The following is a 24,359-nucleotide window of genomic DNA, read 5'->3' as shown; positions in this document are numbered from 1 at the left end:
ATACTGATGTGTAGTTCCTCCCCCTCAAACCAGTTAGAAAGGTTGGAACCAAAGATTTGATCAGCTCAGAAAAAATAAGAATTTTATGTTACTATCCATGAGAATTTTGATTTTTATCTACTTTAAAAGATTTTATCCTATATAGTGAACCTATTTTCACTTTTCATACATTTTATTGTTTTTTTAGAGGCTATATCCCTCAGATATGTTTTAAAATGATCCATTAAAAATAGGATGTGTTTTCTGTGCATCAAAGATTTAATATGCCTTATAGGTGGCAGCACTGAGTGAACTTTTACAGCTATTTCCTTTGCCCCAAATCTGTACATTTTTATATTTGACAACTAGTTGTAGATTGCTTCATCTGAGTGTTTGAAACAGAAACTTATTTTCTCAGTTGTATTTGCAGCCTGAGGCTGCAGATCATTGGTTCCTTCATATTCCTTTCCACAGAGGTTAGTTGCAGAAACAAGCCTGGAAGGGAATGCTGTTCATGGTTATTGCTATACCTCCATCATCTTCAGGTTTCATTTCTAACAGAGGTTTCAAAACGCTTTGCTTATGCAGCATACAAAGCAGCTGGCATTACCCTGAAGTGAACTTAAAATGAGAAGGAATTATTTTCTTAAAGAGGTGCCTTACTCTTTCGAAATACTGGAATAATAAAAAGAGCATGATTTTCCTGAGGTGCAAATTGCAAATCCACTATACAATGACTTCCACATTGGGGGCCAACAAACACACATGTGGAATATTCAGACTGCAAGGGATTGCGAGTGGTAGGATCAGTTTTGTTTATGTAATTCCTAACAGATGTTTAACTTGTTCTCAAAGACTTCCAATGATCCACAACCTTATCAAAAATATTCCAGCACTTGTCTTTATTGTTTCCAAATATCTAAATCCTCCTGTTGCCAGTTAGGGCTGTAACTTCTAATAACCCTTTCAGATGTGGAGAACTAATCATCCTTTGTGCAGCACCTTTTACTTCTTTGCAAACTGATTATTGCTGCCTTTCTTCTTTAGGTTAAATAATCTTCAGTCTTCCTTCCATCTTTTCATGTAGATCTTGGTTTCCAAAACTCAGATCATTCATTTTCCTCTGGGCTGTCTTTTACTAGTTCATCTCTTGAAATGGTAGCCAAACGTGGACTCAGTATTTTAGCTGAGGTCTTATTAGATCTAAAGAGGTCAGGATGATTAATTCATGTGTTTTACAGACACTGCTTTTGTTTCTGTCTTGGTATATTATTTGCGTTTCTTGGAATGTCATGAGTTTGGTTGAAATCAGCACTTCGACCTGAAACACTGAATGGAAATAATAGGCATATTTTTATACAGGAAAGATGACGCAAGTGATAAAGTGGCTCTTCCTTGAAGTGTGTGCTGTTGTCACTTATTAATACAGATGATAGTTATTGCATATCACCTTCCAGGCAAACTGATTTTTTTTTTTTTTTGTAAGTTTATCAGTGTGGCCTAGAATAACTAGAGTGCAAAGGAAAAAAAAAATAGACTAATTTTAAAATATCAAGTTGCGTCATCATTAGTAAAGAACTCATAAACAATATGTTTCAGTCAGAGCTAGGAAAAAGATCTGATGAACTATCAGAACTGTTGTATACTCCTTTTCATTATTAAGAAGGCAACTTGAAAAGACTGTGGAGATGGAAAAATATGAAGATAGCATTACTTTCTTGCAGTTCAACCTATCTAAAATAAAATCTGTGCTTTCCACAACGCACGTTCACAAACCATGAGATTTTACCATTCTTGAAGAAATGAGGAAAAAAATCCCCAAAATTAATTAAGTTTCAGTAATAAAATACACTCCCTCATCATATTATTTTTCTTCTTAATCCCTTCTGCAAATCATTAGGAAACAGTGACTGTAGTCACTTTGCATCATTATGCAAAAACATTAGTCAAGAATTTAGTTGTGAAAAAAATTGATTCTGTAATTTCCATAGCAGAAGACTCAGCTCAGTGGGAGAATTTCTAATTTTTAAATGTTGCCTGAGCAAATAATTGAACCGCTGGTTCAGTATCAAAGCATCAAATAGCATTGTTTCTGCTGCATTCAGCAGAAACTTAAGCCTCTTTTTGTTAGGCTTAAATTTGTCAGCAACAGATTTTCTTCAGCAGAAATAAGGTATTATTTGGGCATTTGTGCATACTGAATAGAAAACAATCCGCAAATATGACAAAGAGCCCATAATCTTAGTTTCATCTTTCTATACTCAAATATACAATTATATTGTATATTCTTAGTGACACTAAATCAGGAGTAAGTTGTGATTTCAAAGATTATATCTATTCCAAATGTTTTTCCCCAATGAAATTTGAAAGACAAATTCAAATGCAGATTCAAACATAGAAAAAACAAAAATCTCCTAAACTACTTTTCTATTGTTCAAAGTACATAAATATTTTCTCCTGATGAATATTATCCAGTGAAGTTAGAAGTACAGCTGAAGTTGCACCCCTCTATTTCCTTACCAGAAAAATCATCAGGAACGTTCTTATTCCCTTTTGGAGATAAACTTTTGTCTTGATTTTTTAAAATACTAACCTGTCGTAACTTTGAAGCCATCCTAATCTCTCTTATAGCCCTTGACTTCATCTTCTGATTTTATACCTTACATTTATCAAGATCTGTTTTCTTCCTTATATTGGTAACAGCAGAATAATGTAATACTAGAGACCTAGAGATTTGCCATATTTTATCCTGGATATAAACAGGCCTCCAGATCTACTGACCAAAGAACCCAAACACAAGGTTTAAGTTGAAAAGGCATAATGCCATAAAGTTATCAAGGCAGATGACACATCTCTTTGTGTACACCAGCCTGTTTCTCTTTACTCACTGAAGTGTGAAAGTTGTGAAGGGAGTTTCTTCAGCAAGACTGTCTCTGCTTTGATGTTTTTCTTCAGGGACAGAGAAATACTCTAACAAGATCAGACCAAAACACAAAACAAACAATAAAAAAAGTTTGCAGATCTCCACAGACAACATGAGCTGTGCTGGATCACAGAAGGAAGTATTTCTTACAGAGAGAATGTGTGCTTATAATGACCAATGGCAGGGATATTTACACTCCAACTTCAAATTATGTAAAAATTTTGGAAAATTTTCTCAGTCTGATCAACAAATTCTACAGAATTTGGTAGTATCAATGGCACATATTGTTAGCCTGTATTTTTGGGCAGGAAAGAATTAAAACTTTGTTATCAATAATACAGATTTTCAGTGCCAGGGTTTGGAGTTCTTTTGGTGGGTTTGTTTTTTTTTTGGGGGGAGGGGGGATGGACACTATTTCTTTTTAAAATAAACTAAAATGGTGCTTCTAGTAATATTCACTTGAGACAGAAAACAGCAGTGATGCAAAAAAAAAGGTTTATGTTGTATTACCTATAACCCATGTTGTATTACCTATCACCTATATTATTATTATTACCTATAACCTATATATATTATTACCTATAACAGTATATTATGTTGCATTACCTATAACCCAGAAAAATGTTCTTCTTTGACTGGCTCAGAAGGCATGAGTCAGAGGGTACGATGGATAATGGAAAAAATACTGGACTGTAAAAGTTTTCCATACTTTCTAGCCTCCTGCAAAAGGACCTTATATCTGTAATTTATCCATTGGCACTTATCACTGAGCTTATCATTAGAAAAAATGATATACATCTCTCTGAAGTTGTTTTCTCAGGACCATCACAATCTAAACAAGTCTGTGCTTGCAGCTGCTAAGGTGAAGACTCAAACGACTTCAGTAGACTTTTCAACTCATCATTAAGATGTAAAAGATTGGCCCTTAATTGGCACATTGGGTGCACAGAAATCTTTTCTACTAGCAATAATGATTTTTTAGTCAGATTTTCAAGCTTAATACCTTATTTAGGGTCAAATACCCAAGTTTCAGGCTTTATCTTTTTTGTTTGACATACTTATGGATCCCTCAAAGTAATTCTTAGCATTTAGTCTTCCTTACTATTACTGCAAACTGATTAGGAAGGTTAGGTAAATATGGAGTTAAGACATATTTATCTACTTGTGTTTCTTCAGAACATGATGGCCTTAGAATCCTTTACTACATCTCATCCAAATTACTTTAAATATCAAAGAAAATCACCTTATAAATATCTTCTTGAGGAAGTGATGTAAGAATCTTAAACATTTATGAATTGTGGCCTTCACTGATTTCATAAAGGTGAAAAAAAATAGACTCTGCAAATTTTAAAGCATTAGCTGAAAACTAAGCTATTTGCTGTCTGTGCTCTAGGGCATGTATCATTCTATAACTGCAAAATCACTACCGGTGGCTTACTTACCAAACCCTAAAAGATGTAGGGTCAAGCGTTTGTTTCATGGAATGACAGAAGTGTCTTGTTTTTTCTGGCATGTGAAACAAAAAATCTCTCACACTTTTTCATGCATTTTAGTAGTACAGAAAAAATAAAAATACAAAAATTCTACTGACAAAACAAACTCCATCGACTAGGCAAGCATTTCATACCTGTGTGAAATCTATATATTGTAGATATTTTAAAAACAATTGGCTTCTCCTTCTGTGAGAGCTAGGGCCCTCCTTGGTAGGCCTAGAATAATTTTTCCTTTGGAAGCATGGGTGTTATTGCCTGGCATATTTCTCCCAATTTGCTTTCCAGAGCAATGCAATACTCTAAGAATCTAAATTTTCATTTCAGAAATATTTTTGGAGAAAAAAAAATTCTCTGCTTTTCAGTGAAGAGGAGATGAAATAACCTATGCATAGCTGAGACACTGGAATACATATGACCCAGCAAATACTGGAGGGGCGGTGTTTGTAGCCACAATGTCAGGAAAAAATGTACCTGTTAATATTTTTTTCACCTGCACATGGGTACACTGAGCCTCCCCTTCATAATGGGGATTCTAGGTCAATGGGTTTCAAAAAACAGTCAGAGAAAATAAATATTCAAGGGCTTTCTATTGCAATCCAATTTTGTTACCAAAATCAAATTATATTCAGTAGTTTCTTTAATTCTGTTGGTCCCTCTGCTCTTCCCTAGCATGACAGTAAAGTAAATAATTAATCATAATGAATTTTAAATCTTCAGCGTTATCAGAGTCTCTCAGTGAGATGCTCTGTTCACGGGGAGGCGCATTTACCAGTGCTCAGAATTAATGTTTTAGACCCTGTCCAGGCCCATGTCGATACTATTGCATCATTTTAAGTGTTTGCATTAACAAGATTTCTTACGCCAACAGAAAAGATAGACACGTACTTAAAAACTATAAAAATGAAAATTCTTTCTGCAGAATTAGCCAGTGATCTCAAAAAGCCATAGAGGTTGCCCACTGCACATTGGTTAAACTCCTGCATTTTTCTAACTAAAGCTGGGTCAGATTGTTAGCTGTGACAAAATACACAGGGATAGTTCATGTTCTGTGAACACAAATTTTGACAGTGAATACATAACCATATAGTATATTTTTGCAAATATATTTGTCTTTCCTTTCTTCCTTAGTTTTTTGCTAAATAGCCACTAGGTGCTTATGCGCAGAAATAGCAGAGAAAATATTTCATAGATTATAGTGTCTAATGGTAGTTTTCTTCTATTTCTCTTCTGGATGGAAATTGCTCCCATAGTAACTGATCACCTAAGACTGCAGTGGTGGCAGCCATATCACTGAGAGGGGGTTTCCTACCTGGAATTATTTTCTGTGACTTAATTACACCAATGTGGATTTTTGTTTTTCAGCAATGGTAAACCTTAAAATATTCAGATAACTGAATGCCAGCCCTAGGTACTTCTAGAAACATTTACAGTTAGAAAGGCTGGAGAATTGAGGGAGCAATGAATAGGAAGAATAACAATTGTTCTGCCAGATATCCTAAAAATTCTTCATTCTTCTGAGTAGGCTCTATTTGCTGCTTATTATGAAAGAGTAGTCAATTATCAATGCAGTAGTATTACTAAGCCACAGATAAAAATCATCAGGTAAATATGTTTTCTGCTTTTGTTTCTAGAATTGCTTTTCACTATTACATATAAATAATAGGAGATATATAAAGAGCGATCACTTACTACTTGAAGTAAAGAAAGATACCCAAATCCTACATTATCAAAGTTTACTTTCACGTTTTTCCATCGGGCACTTTGATTGTTTTTTATGAGTTCCTCGCACTGACTAAAATTGTTGATTTGGTCGACTTCAAACCTTTCATCAGTTGTGGTGTTAACACAGTAGTAGAACTTCCCAGCAAACAGATTTACTCCCATGATGCTGAAAATTAGCCAGAATATAAGACAACGAGAAGCACGTTCATGATGGATGGAATTGCTCCTAAAAGGGCATTCACAACCACCTAGTACACAAATACAGGGGGAAAAAGAAAAGAGTGTAAGAATATTTACAACAGCAGTTTTGTATACTGTTTTACCAATGCTTAATAAATGCATGTTCAGAAACTAATACTATATATGTTAATGCAGTACATTAACTGTAACATTGCACTGTTTCTTTTTAAATACTTAAAATGAGTACATGTAATGAAATGAAAATAAGTGAGAAAATTAAAATAGTTAAAAGAAAAACAAAATATAAGACCTAGTGGTAGTAAGATGAAGTCTAACACAGGTATGTTCTATATAAAAAAAGATACATGTTGAATGTAAATACAGACTTAAGAAAATTCTAAAAATGCATCAAGTTATAGCTTAAAATGTATAACGAAAAAAGGCAACCTGTAAATTCAATTAACATAACTTTGAAATTTAAGGTGAAAACACAAATGCCATGAATCTAGAAACTAAGCTCTACATTAAAAGGATTATGCAGGAATTAGATACATATCTTTATTGCCTTATTGTTCCATGCAAGAATATAACAAAGATTAATTTCTTTGTATAGAAAAGCAAGACAGTTTTGCAATATGTGTCTACTTGAATCAACATAATTTATTTCAAGCTCCAGTCTTATTGTTTCTTGTATTGAGTTGTCAGTAATACCCTTCATTTATCTAAAGAAGGCCATATATCAAGGACATATTTATGGGTTTTGATTTGGCATTTTAATTTGCTTTTGGCCAGTTGCCTGTTTAGCCCCTTGTAAGCAAGACATCAATAGTTATTTAAGTAGAAAAAATTATACTTTTCTGATATATAATGTAAGTTTAAGAAATGTGTCTGTCAAAGCTCCTAAAACTTCTGCAATATTTGTTTGGCTGAATAACTGAGCAATCGCTTCTACTTGAGTATCCAATACTAGACCTCATTTACAAAGTGCATGTTATTTTAAATTTTATTATTTCTCTGAAAAACTTTTAGGCCCTTCTGGAAAGGTGAAATAAAATATAGTAGGAATCTGATTCTCAGTAACCCAATTCCTGCAGTAAAACAGGAAAGGATAGGTGTGGAAACTTGGAATGTGTTAAGTCTATCTTTGTTCCTTGATTTCTGCAACATGGAGGAATCTTCCTCACTACCGACATAATTTTGAGCAAACTCAGAGCTGCTCCATCCAGCTGCTACCTGTATTGCACAGCCTCTTGAAGGCCTTTGGAAGCGGAGTGTTGTGGTTGTGTTACTCGTCACTCAGCACCCTCCCCTCCCAAAAGTTATGGCCAGGAATTAGGACCTGTTTAGAGATCTTAGGTAGAAATGTTATTTTCAGGGCATATTTCTTCTCATTTTAAGGCCTTCCTCCACTGGATAGTAGAAATTGGAACTTTCTTTAGCAAAATTATCACCGTCATGTATAAAACCAAGAATTTTTGAAAATTTAGCTTTTCTTGGCAGCTTCTATTTTTGGTGCTAACTTTAAAAGAAGTACACTTAGTTCTTGAGATTTCAATTACAGAAAATGTGAAGTATCTAGGTGATGTAAGCATAAACTACTGTTTAAAAAACCATATGTTTAAAAAGTCTAACAGGGTCCCAGTAATAATCTGAACACAATAAACCATTTTCAAAGGAGTGAGAGAAATGTTGTTTTACTATCCTGCAGGGAGAACAACGCTGTTACTACTTAAGTTGATGGAATTGAGAACAACATTTCAATCAGGAATGAAATTATTTTGGAATTTATTCCAATTCTGACCTGTTCTAGAACACTGTATTAAGGTATTTCTGATTGAATTTCTAGGCCAGCTACTGCCCATATATTTTCTTTTTTTTCTTTCCTTTTTTTTTCCCTCCCCATAAAAATGCTCTGGATGTGCTTTACTGATTGAATTCCTCTGTGAAAAAACTGAAAATAGAGATGTCAAGAAAGGAAGAGGGGGATTTATTTCAGCAACTCAAATATATTAAGGTTACCTGTGCTCACAGCAAAGAAGGGTTTTGTATGAACTAAGTGCCTGTAGCAGTTACCTTTTTAACAACCTAGAGATCCATTGGACCACAGCACAGATCCAGAACAGGCAGCAGAATACTAACTGCTACAGTAATTGTGTAATTGTTGCAACAATTATGAATTCATAATAGTCGTAGAAAGATTTCTCCAAAAGGCCATGGAAGTATCTCGCATCTTTAGATGAACAGGTAAGGCAGTCTCACTGCTATGACTGCCAACAGACCAGCCACAATCTTGAATAAGAACTCAACAGCTTCCAGCAACTGTTCCAACAACGTATTTCATATAGGTCACTGAAAACCCATCAAATGGTAACAATTTTTGGTCACTACTGACCTGGCCTGGATGCGAACTGGTGACCTAGAGATGAAAGGCTCTGTATCCTATTACCAACCCCTTGAGCTATCCAGTCCCCCTGGAAGGTTTTTTAAGAAAAGAAGAAAACAAAATTAAAACTTTTAGAAGTTGTTTTCTGTTTGTGTTTTTTGTTGTTGCTGTTGTTTGATTTTTGATTTTTTTTTTTCAACAGTGTTGAGTCTTTGTCCTATACTATGTATAACGTATAATGGGATTTTACATGCTGGTCAGATACTGGCCTGACTGTAAAGTCCACCTTGGAAGGAAGTCTTTAATTTCTTTGACACATACAGTTGGAGGCAATTAGTTGTTTTTTTGTTTGTTTGTTTTGTTTTGTTTTTCTTTTTTTTCCCCTCCCATTTACTTCTCTTGTGTTTGCTTTGGGAGTAACTGATGTATATTAGGATAACCAGGACCTTATCTTAGATAACATATCCAGGTTAGCACCCAAAATACACACATAACACCTATACACGAGTTACATCAAATAGACACAAAAAAGAGAAGCATTTAAAATGAACTGAATGCAGAAGCGGGATCAAGAAGCATTTCATAATCAGTTAAAAATCTAACAAATCAAAAATTGTCAGTTTCTTCTCATTGGGTATAGTCTGTAGTGGGTTAACAGAATGTTGGCTACTTTTGTTCTTTCTTCAGAACTAGAGCAGATCTGTGTGATATTAAATGTAGTTTTTATTTTGAAAGGGGCTGTTCTCTTGTCTATTTTCTATTATTCCTTGATAATCCAGAATGTAATGTCAACAAGTTGGAAAAAGATACTGACAGTGTAGTTATTTTTTAAGTTACCTATGTATTTCATCAAGAGGAATGTTGTGGGTCAGGCTGATTCCAGTAAGCAAGCTGCAAAAGCCCAGTGATTCTGCTTGGTCATAGGTAGGCCTCAGGTGGGTGGAATGGCAATAAGTAAAAGCAGGAAGCAGCACCTGACACCTACAAGGACAAATGGGCTCTAGACCATCTTACATCTTAGTTGATATTCATCCGGTTAGGAAAAAAAAAATCATCATGGGAAATCATAATGACTCCTCTGAAGAAAGCAGTATTTCATATACACACAATTCTTGTCATGTTTATATTTCTTCAAATGTTTAAGCTCCAGCATCAGTTACGTACTTAAGATGAAAGAATTACTACAATGCTAATCGTCTATCTTATCTTCTGGCTGATATGAAGATATGTCAATACAAACTAGCAGTCAAGGTTTTTTTTGTTTGTTTTTTGTTATTGCTGGTTGTTGTTGTTTGTTTGTGGTTGTTTTGTTTTGTTTTGTTTTATTTTTTGACTACTGACCAAAGAAAGCTACCAGAGCTGTATATACATACAGAATGAAGATTATACAGAGTAACAGCTTATCCCTACTGTTGGAATAGAATATAAGCTTTATTAGATATGGCTTTGCTGTGGCATAGGATCTCAAACACATAGGGATTCTTATAGATATAAATGTACTATAGTTCTCACAGCAAAATAGCTTCAATAGATCGTGGCATCTCAGCAGCCACGGAATTTCTAGGAATTCCTACATGAGACCAGGGCCTCCTGTAAACTGTAAACAAACAAGGAAAAATCTTCAATAGTACTTAAAAACTTTATCCATAAAAGTTGTAGCTTTTTTGAAGAAGTTCCAAACTCCCTGACCCTGGTGCAAATGAGGAGGTTATACTATTTGGGATGAAGAGGAATATTATACGATTACGTCTGGAACATTCTTCCTACTGAAAATGACAAAGAACTTTATTTGCTTCTACTTTGGGAGTCATCAACTTAGTGTTTTTAGACTTAAACAGGAAAAGTTCCTCAAAGATTTGATATTCCTCATCTCATATCTGAGTCTTTTGAAAGCTATAGTGGTTATTTAATTTTTTTTTTCTTTTTCCTGCATGTACATTCTCACATAAGATTCACACATACCAATGCAGAAAGCTAAATAACTTTTACTTCACCAGTACCTCTATGGATGAAATCAAACCTTATTTTCTATGCATGCTTGACGAATGGCTGTAACAAGTATAAGACATGTTCCTCCCATACTCAGTCCCTTGAAAGCTGGGAAAGCCTGAGGAAACCTTCAGGAACTCCAAGGAAGAAGAACAAGGAATAGGCTTGAATTCATGTATCTAAAGATGAATAATTTCTGTGACTGTATAGTCACACAGTAATAGACTTCAGAAAGGGCTTTATACAAAAAGCCATTCATCTCTCTCTTAGCAGTACAAAGATTGAAGAGACAGTTGTTCAAAGGCAGCAGCATGCAGAAAGAGATGAGCAACAGTATACACAGCATAAGCCACATCAGAGAAAAAAAAGGAATATTAATTCATGGTTCAAATGAAATACTGAAATGACTTAGGGCAGGATTTGAGAGTAAGCTATGAGTATTGCTTTGTCTTGAACAGATATGATGTAAGAACACCTGTCATAAGATCATGAATCTCCCCTGCTCTCCTGGCCAAAGTCCAGATGTACACAAATTTGACAGAGAGAGCATTTGCAATGAAAGATGATGAAGTGAACGAGCAGCCATTGGTTTAGATGCTTGGTCCACCACAGAGGATTAATGGAAGATTAATGGTGTGCCATGGGTGGACAGAGAATGAGGCTCAGGTGACATACATGATCTGAGTTAAGCATGTTCTTATAACAAAGGACTTTGAGGACTTTCCACAACAAAGGCTAGAAGATGCTGAAACCACACTGATTTGACCAGGAGGTGTGTATCAGGTGTATTCTCTCTTAAACCGTGGAGTTGAGGCAAGGGAGGAAAAGACATAAGGAATACAGTAACTTTCCCAGTCAGAGGATCAAATGGGGGTCTGAGAGAGACCACGAAGAAAGCTCATACCTGAATCAAAAATATTAGCATTTCCTGATAGTCCAGGGCAAGGTATCATTGGAAAAAGGCTTTGTCCTGAAAAGTATCATCCCTTGCTCCTGGCATTCGTGAACCAACAGCTTAAGTAGACCTGTGCATCAGCTGATTTATTTATATTATGGCAGCATAAGTATACTACTGGACTACAACAGGCTCTCCAGCAGTTTGAAATAAATGTATAGCTGCCCTTCGTGTACCTTTAACCAATTGCTTTTTCACTGTCACTAGATCTATCTGTCACTAGAACTATCATGGAATATTAGCGGATGTTCCTATGAGACAAGTCAGAAATATAAAATATGAACTTTTCTATATATGAATAGTGGTATTTTCCAAAGACTGGTGCATGTCCATAGATGCATATCTATGAAGAATGGAGAATTTATTGTAGAGTATATCTTAGATATCTTTTTACACTTTGGGGTTCTTAGGTTGCTTGGTGTTCATAAGATGGCAGTTACTGGCTTTTCACTACTTGATTTGTATACATAATCTGCAACCTTGTAGATATGTAATGTGATATAAAACACAGCACTTTATTTCTAGAAGAGAAGTACCTTAAGAGACATGTACAATTTCTTCAAAGTTGTTGTTTGGTTTATCAGGTAAAATAGGAAGTGCATGGACCTGCAGGGTAATCAGTGATGATAAAGTCTTAATCAGCAAACAAAATCAACAAACAAACAAACAAACATCTCAGCAAATACAGTTTTCATCAATTATGAGATCATCCAGCAGTACAGTGATGTTACAGTGATTTGCTAATATCCAAGTTTTGCAAAGACTAACAATGATGAAGATGAATTTAAACACTTAAATAATTCAGATAAAAATTGTGAAATCCTTAAAATAATTCCATTGGAGGATGATCCATTTGATACTAGATGTTCAAGTTCATTTTCTTATGAGAGAATCTTCTATTATCCCTAATTAATGTATACACAATCTCTAACAAAATAGACCTCATTCTTCCTTACAGGCAGAGGTTTTTAACTGAGTAGGACATGAGTCTGAAGTTATGAAACAGTGAACTGTAGCTGTAAAAAATCAATATTGCTGCTGATGCCATACTCCAAATAAAATGATTATACATAAATATACACATGCATGCACAAGAAAATTTTTTTTTCCTAATATCTATCATCTAAATATTAAGCTTTGTGTAAGCCCTCTAATCCTAAACAATTTAGAACATATTTGGTAGTAAAAAGCCTACAATATTGTCAGGAATTCACCTTAGCTACACAGTTTGCCTTAATGCATGCATGTACATATAATTTATTTTTAGCTACATAAGCTATAATTATGTAAGTTCAGAAAAAAATAACATTTTGAAAAGGGCTTAAAAAATTAGAAGCAAGGGAAAAAATAAAATCAATTTCTTGTTGTAGCAGATTAATTCTTATCCTTGATTCAGGATCACTACAAAGTAGAAAATAGAAAATACATAAAAGTGAATTCCAATAGAGAGACTAGAAATTTATTTAATTAAGCAGAGAAGAACGAATGGTTGTTATGTGAAAAAGATCATGAAAGAAAATGTGTTTTGTCAGTGTTATAAATAGCATGTGAATTGCCTCATGTGAAAAAATGGGAAAAAAAAGTACAAAATTACAATATTTGTGAGAAGGGCTTCAGTTTTCTAGGTAAAATGAAGACTGCATTGAGGATACAGGGTGGAGACTTAGAAAACTACCATTTAGAGCAGCAATTGTAAAGAAAATTTTGTATTTAACTGAAGTATGCAAAGAGAAGACAGGCAGATGGGAAGGATCAGAGAGACCTGACAAGGAGACATAACTAAGTCTTAATCTTAACAGTAATGAACAAAGTTGAAGCAAAGACAAAAGATCTCAGAGGAAAATAAATTTACTCTCTTAGCAAGCTAATGCTGTCATTTCTGCTTTTCCTTTTCTTACTATACACACGTAGCTGACTGAAAAATTGTTCTGGTATTGATTTTTATCTTCAAAGAAAGCAAAACACTTGCCCAAACACTTAATGCAAAACTATTTTTAAACATTGTGCTGTGGAAATTTCATGCTATTGGGTGGTGAGTTTGCATCTTGGAACATTTGAACTGGTAGCAGGGAGGTTCAACCAGGATGTCTGATCTCAGGATGTCACTTCTAACTTCAACAGGTCTGCAATTCTAGGACAGCTTTCATAACAAAATTTAACTTAGTTAAAGTAACAACGGAAGTATTTCTTATACATGTTACAGTCTATTAGAAACAAGCTGCACTGTTGGATTTAATAAAATACAGGGGTTGCCATAGCAGCTTTGATTCTGTTTCTCACTACAGATCAAGCATAGGGCAAAACACTTTTGAAGACATAACATGGAGAAAACATGATTTAACATACTGTGTGATGAAGCACAAAAATTATCTGTCAAGCAATAAATCACATGGCTGCATTTGTTTGAGAAGAGCAGGTAAATATTGTAAATATATACAAGTATGAAAGCAGAATAACTAGTTGAAGTGGGAATGGTATCTTTGAAATTCACCAGATCTAGTGAAAAAAAAAATAACTTTGCTTTTGTTGTGGCATAAATGTAATGTTATTGCCCTTTATATTTAATTAAATCAAGATCCTAACAGTATTTTCTTCAAGACAAAGCAAACACAAATCCAAACAACAATCATTCCATTTTCAGTGATATAAACAACTCCTTTAAAAGCTCTTTTAATTGTAAAATTATAGTCTAAGAAACAACTCAAAATACTAAGATATTTCCTGTATGTTTTATGACTCTAAACACAGAGTCTTCTTACATTGAATTTTGTAAATTTTCAACTATGTTTCAGGAGACATTGCACTTCTAATAGACTCTCCTTAAAACTCAGTGAAAAAGATTGTAGTTCTTAAAAAAATCCCTTAAAGAAAATTCCTCTATATTTTATGGAAATTTGCAAAAGGTAGTGAATATACTTTCCTGTAACTGAGTACACAATTCTTATCTGTAAGATAAGATGCTAAATTTACAGCAAATGCAGTTTGTGTTGATTTACCCTTTCCACTGAAGCTATAAAAAACCCTGCAGAAATTATAACCTCCAACAGTTGGTGGTTGTGGTGGTTGTAGTAGTCAAAGATCAAGCATTTTCTAAGGACCTGACAGTAAATGCAAATTTTTTGTGTTACCGACATGTTTCCTGTAGAACATTTCTAAACTCCAGGGGATACTACAAAATAATTATGAACACAATTATTAGCATTTTATGAAAATTATAAAAATTAGTTTCCAACAGAGACCAGTTTCTACTACAATGAATACTGAATTCAGATTTTTCAGGAAATGAATATATATGTTATACGATGTCTCATGTTATCTATATACACTTGGAATAATCTACTGATGTAATGTATGAGTTTAAAAATTCTGCAAAAATGTAAACTGCTATTATGGAAATATTTATAGTTGTGACTATTCAGACTGTAATGTTTACTGTATCATAAGTAATGCTCAAAACTCATTCTATGGGATTTTTTTTTTTTTTGGAATGTATGTAACTGCAAACTGAGTAACAGAGTAAAGCACAGATCTTTCCAAAACAATGTAAAGGCCAGACTGGAATTTTTAAAGAAAGCCATTTTTTAATCTCAGTGAAAAAAAAAAAAAATCTCAAAATCTAAAAAATAGCTGAAGAACCTTTCTCCTGCAAAAAGAACTCAGATAATTCTAAATAACAATACTGATTTTCTCAAAAGTTTTCATGTTATATCCATAACATCAGAAATTTCAAACAATTATTTCCAAATATTTAAAGCAATTAAGAAGGGGATGTAGAGTGAATATATATAATATGGTATTGCTGCTACTAAGATTCTCAAATGAGATTCTCTTTCCTTCCAACCTTAAATATACAATGCAGTGATCAGTCACACTGTAATCATTAAGGGTAGAAAAGTGGGAAATACTGTACCCATAATATAGATAAGGGGAGGAACCAGTGCTCCACCCCATCCAAGCTGAAGATAGGTTATCCTATATGAAATAGAAATATATAGCCTGTTATTAGTTGTGAATCTGTAATGACAGACACTTGATGCTATAGTTTATAACTCAATCATATGAGAAACTCTTTCTTTTCTACTAATGAAGTTTGGAGTACTCTTGGAAATGTCTCATTATCTCTTTCCTGGTAAGGGAATCTAAGGAATAGCCATTGAATTTTAGAGGATATCAAAAACATCAAATACTCTAATTTATTTTTACATGTTATGAAATTGGACTGGAAATTTGAAATACAGTAAATGTTTAAAGCCATCAGCCAGAAATATGCATAAGGCATGCAAAACTGAAAGTGCAAGTAGTTTTCAGATTGTTTGCTGCCTTCTACTATTTCTCTAATATATAAATCAAGCACGGCATGACATGCTTTTTTTTTGTGAAATTAGACACAAATGCATGCTTTATTGTCACTTAATTCTCTAACTTAGCACAGCAATGTGTACTCAGTATTCTACATTTACAAGTAGCATACCAATTCAGAACTAGCGCAAAAGCATTATATCGCAAGTACTAAAAAGCTAAACAAAAAGCAATGGGTATATTCAAATCTCAGTTTGCAGATACTTCTGCTCGGTATGTATACTAATTGAGATGAGAATATGAACCCTATGACAGAAATTTAAAATTAAATTAAAGCAATTATTTACTTTGCCTTCCAGCATCTGGGTGGAGTTGGTTTTGAGATTCACTGAAGGAAGTATTAAAATTTCTCACACTGCAGTACTAGTAGATATTTTAAATGCCCTTAATATGGCAACATTCACTTCTGTGCTCCAGGCAAGCACAGGCTATGAGCCACTTGTAAGCTATTTTGTCACAAGTGATTGATAGATCTTATGTTCACTTTGCCAAGAGAATTTATCTATCCCACTTGTGAAACAGCATAATTACCGATTTAAGTTGTAACCACAGAATATAACATGACTTAAAGACTGAAGTATGTTGATATTTTGAGGATAACAATATAGCTATTAGGATTTAATGACTGTAAAATGCTGCATTGTTCCAATTCACCAGGATGGTAGCTTATTTAAGAAAAAAGATCAATTTAAAGTAGCTTAGCTTGTTTTGGCAGCTTGTTTTCCAAAATTATACAAAGCTTCTTAAGTATAAGGGTTTCTATGAAATACATTGATCTCTTATTTTCAAGGCAAATTTTACATAATTTTGAACATGGGGGAGAACATTAAAATTATAATACATGCTGAACAAAAAACTCAGCTTGTAGGTCAGTGTATAAGCAATATAAAAAAGCAAGGAGAGTTATTTATTTTTACTTCTTGCTGGTAGATTAAAAAAAAAATCTGCTTTAATGGATTTTTACAAAATGAACTCAGTTTCTGAGAAGACTGTAATTTGATGTGGCTATAGTCTATAATGAGCTGGTCAATTATTTGTTATTTGAATCTTTTTACTGTTTGTGAGTCATTCATAAAGTAATGCTTGTATCTATCAATGAGCTGTTACTGTGAACACTTGCCAAGCTCTTTGGAAAAAAAAAACACACTTTCAGAAGTGCATGTAACTAATAGTGAAGATAAGGACTATGCATTTGACCAGTCAAATTTGCTATGTGACTGGAATCAGGTACTTTATTGATTATCATTAATATTGAAGGATGGAGCTATAACCTTTTTTGCTTTTCCAGGCTTCTCTGTGATTACTACACAGTAAGTTACTCATGAATTATTCATCTTGTGTATCTGAAATTCTACCATATGATTAGACTTCTGGCATGGTTTCATAGTTTTACAGTGAGAAATAAGGGAAAGCAGTAAATAGATTTCAAATAACAGGTACTTTTCTTCGACCATGAACATCCTAAATGTTTTAAATGGGAAATTTCCTAAGGCAATCATGTAAGGATACATAAAAATGAAATAAAACATATGGCTATTAATTTCAACATTATCTTTCCAGTAATGATCTTTTTTTTTTCCCCAACATCATCTAAGGAGCTATGTTTCTTTTCCCCGTGTAACTTCTAAACTAATCTCCCAGTCCTCCTGCAGCTGAAAATAATATTATTAAGAAAGTAAAGCTCAGAGCAATTTCCCAACGTTTGTCTGCACAAAAACATATTTATCTGAATGGTCACGAACAATAAGTACAAAGAAAGACAAAGTGAAAATTGCTAAATGAAATAGTCTTTCTAAACCTAGGTGAAAACTCATACTCTGTAGTATTTGACCAGCTCTTACCCTGCTGAATTATCAATTCACAAATTTCAAATGATGAGAAAACTGCCAATAGTAAAACTGCAACATGAAATTGAAATTTATTAATCTAGCAATCATTGGTTAGCAGTATTTTTTTCTGATTCTTTCTGAAGTAGAGATATGTAGCCTGAGGAATACAATTTAAGGAACAGAATTCAAAGATTCTCCATTTGATTTCCTTAAGCTTAGATTTGTATCTAAAGGCTGTTCAGACAGTATATTCTAGGCTATTTCAGTATTTTACAATTGATGTGAAATTCATTAGCACACTATTTCTCTCATGTTTCCATGAAGTAGCAAAAAGCATTCTCTTAAAACATACTTCAATGACATGCATATAGAGTTAGTTTGTATTCAGTGGCTTTAAGGAAAAGAAGGCATAAACAGATGAAAAAAAAATTTTAAATGCTTCCTTGAGTGAGATGTATAGTAAGCTGGACCTCTAAATTACTTGGATTAGGTGTGAAATACCTTATATACATTGTATTGAATTTGCCTTACAAAAGACTAATTTCATAGAGAAATAAAATGATTTTATTTGTTTTATTTCTAAAGCCAGCCAAACTCAGAAATATATTTAAACAACTCGACTAGCTGATACAAATATAACTGTTATGATCTAGTAAAATTCTGTGGGGTTAGACCAAAGTTGGTTTATCAGATATGAAGAAAAATGAAGAATTTCAACTAATAACAGCAAATAGTTTTATTAACTAAGGCTAAATTTGATCCTTGTATAAATATAATATATGCTTATCAGTAAAAATTAATAAAAACCTGCTTCATTTTATTCAATGTTAAGAGTCTATTGAGAGAGTTCATAGTTGGCAATTTCAAAGCATTAAACAGAAAACTCCTGAGATTGGCTAGAAAGTAAAGTAACTTTAATGAACGTAACTTCTATGTGATACTGCATATGGATTTAGGTGAATTGATGAAGCTTTTTGCTTATCTGTTAGTAAAAGATATGCAATAGATAAAAAAGGTAGTGCAGCCTTTCTGCATGGACTTATCATTCCTTATTCTGCATGCATGGATCCTTTGTATGCATGCACAGTTTCAGATTCTTTCATTTTTCTTACCCTCATGCCTTCAAATCGTGACAAAGCTCTTAGAGGTCTCAAAGCTCTTAGTGTCCTAAGGGACTTAATGGCACCAAGTTCAGAGTAACCCAATGCATTTGCTGTTAAGCTAACCAAAGAGACCTATATGAAAACAGGAAAGTAAAAATTATTATATTGTAAATACTACTTTACATACCATAGATGTGAGCTATAAACTCCTTTAGAAGAATCTAATTTTGGACCACTTCTTCAGGAATACGAAGTCTTTAAATAAAAAAAAAAAAAAAGTAATAAGAAAGAAGAGTACGACAGGTGAATAAATAAACAAAAGTGCTATATGGTAACAGTTAATTAATATCTGGAAACATTAATAATTAGGAATTTCATATTGCGCTAGTGATTTGAGGACATTTAAAACCACAAACACACACACACACACAAAAAAGAAATTAATCTCTCCTTTTTACCAATTTAAGCATTGTTTTCACTTTTTCTCTGTTTTACAATGCTGTTGGGATCAATAATTACAGTTGATAATGCCCATTTGTTTGCCCACAACTGGAAAGGAAATGATTGAAGCCTGTTCTGAATTAACAGATGGGTCACAGAGCAACATTGTTTCTCTGGAAATTGGTAGAAAGGATTAATTTTTTTATATTTGGTTACACTGACAAAAACTTTTGCCTAAATACTGAATTTATGTACTTTCTACATTGACATTAACCTGGATTGTGCTGTTTCTTAAAATACATTACAAAAACAGTTCCATAGGCAGCAGAACTAATAAAGTCTCATATCCATGTGCCTGTATATATTCTACATCCCTGCATTTTGTCAGTGAGAAATGCTGTATCCTTCCTCTACATGCTATGGCTCCTGACCTATTAATACCTTCAGTTTTCTTCCCATTTCCCCTGAATGCTCCTCCATTACTCTAATTCCTTAACTATTTATTGGACAAATAATAGCATAATGAGCTCATATACTATTCTTCTCATTTTCTGACCTGATATTCTGACCTATTCTTCTGATCTTCTATACTATTCTATACCTTCCTTTTTAAACTGAAAAATAGACTAGTTGGCATACTAGTTATACATACATATTATGGTCGTAGAGCAGGTAATGAAAAACAAACAAACGAAAAACAAAACAAAACAAACAAAAACCAAAACCAAACACCAGATAAAATTAATATAAAAGTAGCACCAAGGAAAAGCACTACATACATCAACGATCAGGAAGTCCAGCCAGCACCAAGCATTAGTAAAGTATGTTTGATAGCCATAGGCCACCCACTTCAGCAGCATTTCAAGAATGAAGATGTAAGTGAAGACCTTATCAGCATATTCCAGCATGGTCTTGATAGTTTTACGCTGTTCAATATATATATCTTCAAAAGCCTATGAGAAAAACATTCAAAGATACTGGTTGTTCCCTTTTGTTGCCGTACAATTTAGTTATAACAACAACAAAGGCAGGAAAAAAAAAAAAAAGGCAAACCTTTCTTCAAGAACAGGCATGGGATTTTCAGTTTTGTCTCAAGGTTCCTTTTCTGCTAACTGCATATATCTGTTCTTATCCTATGTCTTATCCTATGGAATTATATTTTCCTCCTTACAGGATAGAGAAGCAGATATTACACAGCAACAACTTCTTCACTGGACAGAGATCTTTATTTATTTATTGCTGCTGGTCAATTATTACACTCAGATCATTTTCAGTACTTACACATTTTTTTGATTCTGCAAAGTGATGGAAGTGAACTGAATTATGCTGAGTAATTTATAATTTAATTTGTATGTAGGTAGATCCATGTTCAAAATCCAAGGTCATAGCTGTAAAATTTTCAGTAAAATGACAATGCAGTTGATCTTACGCTTTTAAGTCCTGTTAGTTTTTGAAAAATTTAAGCCATAAATCATAAAATGTTATTCTTTTCTTAAAAAAAAGTTTATCTAAATCAAATACCTTCTCTACTGTATTATTCACATTTTATTAGATACATAAAATTTCTTATGATCCTTGCAAATTTATTTATGTTTTGTGTGTTTTCATTTTTTATGTTTGACAAACGATGTTCAAACATATAATGTTTGCTTTTCAGTAATTATTTCTGTCCTCTAATAAATTTTCCCTTTAATCACTTTTAAATTGTAATTATACTACTATTTCACATAAGAGTTATTAGTTTTACTGGAGTGAAAGAACTGGAATGATCTGTTAGCTTGCAAAGATTTGGGTATTTATCAATACTAACATTCATTTTTACCCACTCTGATTTTGAATCACTTCTGTCAGTTCAAATAATTAGTGTTTCTCTACCAGTCATCCAATTGGTATCTGTGTATCAGTAGTTTTGGATGCTCATGTACTTTGATACACTAGCAGCTTTATTTCACAAAATTGGGAAGAGCTGGCATGTACCAATTCCATTTCATGAGTCAGACTATGCTAAAGGCTAAACTTGTGGTGCATTTCTCCCTGACTGCGTGTGCCTGCAGCTGGGCTTTGCAAGCATCCTGGAGCTTATCCCTGCCTGATTTTCCATCTGTAATGACAGTAAGACTTGTCTCAAGTGTGACCTTGGGGTGAACATTAGGATACAGTGTTGGCAGGTCTGAGGAGACCTTTTCACTGTCACAAAGAGCAGGGTGTCACATCTCTAGGGTCTTAAGATGCCCTGATCTGTGTGGCATTCTCCCAAAGTAAATGTTCTGTGGATGACACACACCTTAGTTACAGGAGCATGAGATGCTAATGCTGTGGCATCTCATCCCAAACTTCCTCTAAACACAATGATAGAAACTGATCTTTAATCAGACTCCTGCCAGTACTTTTCTTTCATTTAAATTCTTGCTGCTAAGGGTTTTCTCCAATCAGTACCACCAATCAAAATTCAATAGTGTAGACATGAGTCTATGAGTTTTTTTTTCCTGTGACACAGGAAACGCGTCACATTGTGTTGTGTAAAAGTTGCTTATTTGATTGTTATTTTGATATTAGAACAAACAACCAGAATACTTAGAGATTTAACCAAAACTCATGATAGGTATAATCATAAACTGCAAGCCATTAAGTGTATTTTAAAGATTTGGGAGTGGCCTAAGGAGTTTCTAATAGACTTTTGCAAAATAATTTTGTTTAGTGATGCAGAAACTTAGGTAATTTACTGAATGGTAATTACATTTACCTGTGCGGATGTCAGATATGCTCTAGGTAATCTCAGGGCAAACAGTTTGCCTAAGAAACTTCAGTTCAGGCTCAGCTAATCCAGGCTCAGCTTTATTTAACAGCTAATTTCAAATTTCTGTATTCTTCGTCATTATTTATATTTGTAAAATGATATATTATTTTGTTTTGTTGTTGTTGTTTTTTGTAATGGTTTTGTTTCTTTTTTTTTTTGTTATAGACTTATATGATGGTTGGCTTCTCTTTATTTTGTCCCCATATGCTTGTTAAACTTACAGCATGGTGATTGGCAAATTTATGTTTTTACAGATATCCCAGACATGAGTCTGTAAGAGGATGAACTAGAAGCATAAACAGTAAATTCTTATTCGTAGAGAGGACAGTTCTTTTCCTTGAGATATATCAGTAAACACCAGTAAAACTAGAGGCAAACCCAAATAAAAAAGTTAAATGTGTTTTCTTCACATGTTCTCCCTCTTCCAGGTTCAGACATATCACTTTCAGCAATGGAGTTAAGCCCTCTCTAATCAATTTTGTCTGTTCTTTTTTGGACATGTTATTGAAAAGAGACTTTTTCTGCATTTTTTTTTTCTAAAGTCCTGACTAAAATTTGGTGATCCTTTGAAGACAAGGAATTTTTCTGGCAGAGGCAACTAAGTAAAACCATGTTTTCTGACACAATTATGACACTCTATTCATGGTTTACTCACCAGAGCTCCACTACTGAGGAGAATCATAAAGACAATGAAAGTCTCAAACCAGTTGTGCTCAACAATCTTGAAGCAGGTTTTTCTAAGGTTCCACCACTGCTTTCCTCTCCCGTCTTCTACACTTACTTGACAGCACTTGAAACGCCGTACACAACCTTTAAAACAACATATGTATTAAGAAAAAGGGAAATTTTGTTGATGTCATTAACTTTGATTGCACAGTGGCACAGCACTACATTTCCAGAAGATGTGTTATTTAGTAAAAACTCAATAGATTTTCACCTAGATGATCTCTTTCCTCTCCAAAGGAAGTAAATTTATTACTGAGATGACTGGAATTTACAGATCAATGAACAGGTAAAAAAAAAAAAGTATTTATCATTTACCAAGAACTAACTGCTCAATACACTATGCACAAAAAGATAAAAGCCCATGCAACGTGAAGCCACATTACAGAATACAATGTAAGAGATAAAAATATATTAATTCATTCAAGTTTAAGGTAAGTTTATGTAGTAACATACGGGCAAGTGTTATTATATTGTACTTTCTATTGTTTGGGATATTAAATTCACTATCCATATGTTAAATATATGTTAAATTATGGTCTCAAAGTATTACTGCTTCTAATCATTGTTTAAACAATGACAAAAGAGTAAATAATTAAACACACAAATATTAATAATTAGTTAAAACAATTAATTATTTATGAATTAGTGTGTTTTTTGTTATTGTTGTTTGGTTGTGTTTTGTTTTGTCTTGTTTTGTTTTCATCCCAAACACCTTCAGTGAAGCAAGCCTCTGGTTCCATGGCTTCCTCAGGTTCAGCTTCTGGTTGCTCTTCTGCAGGGAGTCCAATGTCAACTGTGCTACCTTCAGATGAACTGGACATGTTTAGCTTCTGTAAAGAAAAAGGAAAAAGGATTGCAAATGCACAGTAAATGTTTTTAAGGCAAATATTAGTAGTCCTCAGAAAAATTAAATAGTTCTGCTTTTGTTATGGTATTCAATGTAAGTGAATTGCTGATCAACTTACGTTAACTTTGTACTTCAAAAAAAATTTCCTCTTGCATTGTATGGATACATTACATAGAAACTGTATCAATGATAACTAATATTCAAAGAAAATTAAGTTTCAAATTAAAAAATATGAATGATGGCTCTGAGCCTGCAAGCATTTATGACCACAGCTAACCATAAGTGGCAATGATCTGTTGGATAAATTAATAAAGCTTAAATATATCTGCAGCAATCTGCAGTCTCTACTGAAAAGCAGGTAAGATCCTAAATATAACTATCTAAATAAGGTGGGAGCTCAAAGGAATGAGGGAAAAAAGCACTGATGAGCACAGAAAAAGTTGTATTTTAGTGGTCAGCAAGTCAAGATTAAAAGTGCTAGAAATCTAGCTCACTTACAGGGAAGCAGAAACTGCATTCGTTAAGGCTGAGTTAGATTAAGGACGGCCTATAAAACAATGTTTTATAACCCCATCTAATTTTCAGTAACATGATGAGCATTATATTGAAAAATTAGAGGGCTGGACAATCACC

At 33.7% G+C, this 24,359-nt stretch overlaps 1 protein-coding gene across 1 annotated transcript in view; it reads right to left on the bottom strand.

The window, feature by feature from the left end:
• Positions 1-24,359, bottom strand: part of LOC121072245 (sodium channel protein type 1 subunit alpha-like) — a 97,722-nt gene that overhangs the window by 7,793 nt on the left and 65,570 nt on the right. Inside the window, 6 exon segments of the mRNA XM_040561688.1 lie at positions 6,085-6,311; positions 6,314-6,365; positions 18,925-19,047; positions 20,136-20,309; positions 22,809-22,963; positions 23,592-23,709. Of these exon segments, the coding sequence (XP_040417622.1) occupies positions 6,085-6,311; positions 6,314-6,365; positions 18,925-19,047; positions 20,136-20,309; positions 22,809-22,963; positions 23,592-23,709 (849 nt within the window).

The sequence above is a fragment of the Cygnus olor genome, chromosome 6 (assembly GCF_009769625.2).
Source record: "Cygnus olor isolate bCygOlo1 chromosome 6, bCygOlo1.pri.v2, whole genome shotgun sequence".
Classification (NCBI taxonomy): domain Eukaryota; kingdom Metazoa; phylum Chordata; class Aves; order Anseriformes; family Anatidae; genus Cygnus; species Cygnus olor.
This window is presented reverse-complemented; position numbering and strand designations above follow the sequence as displayed.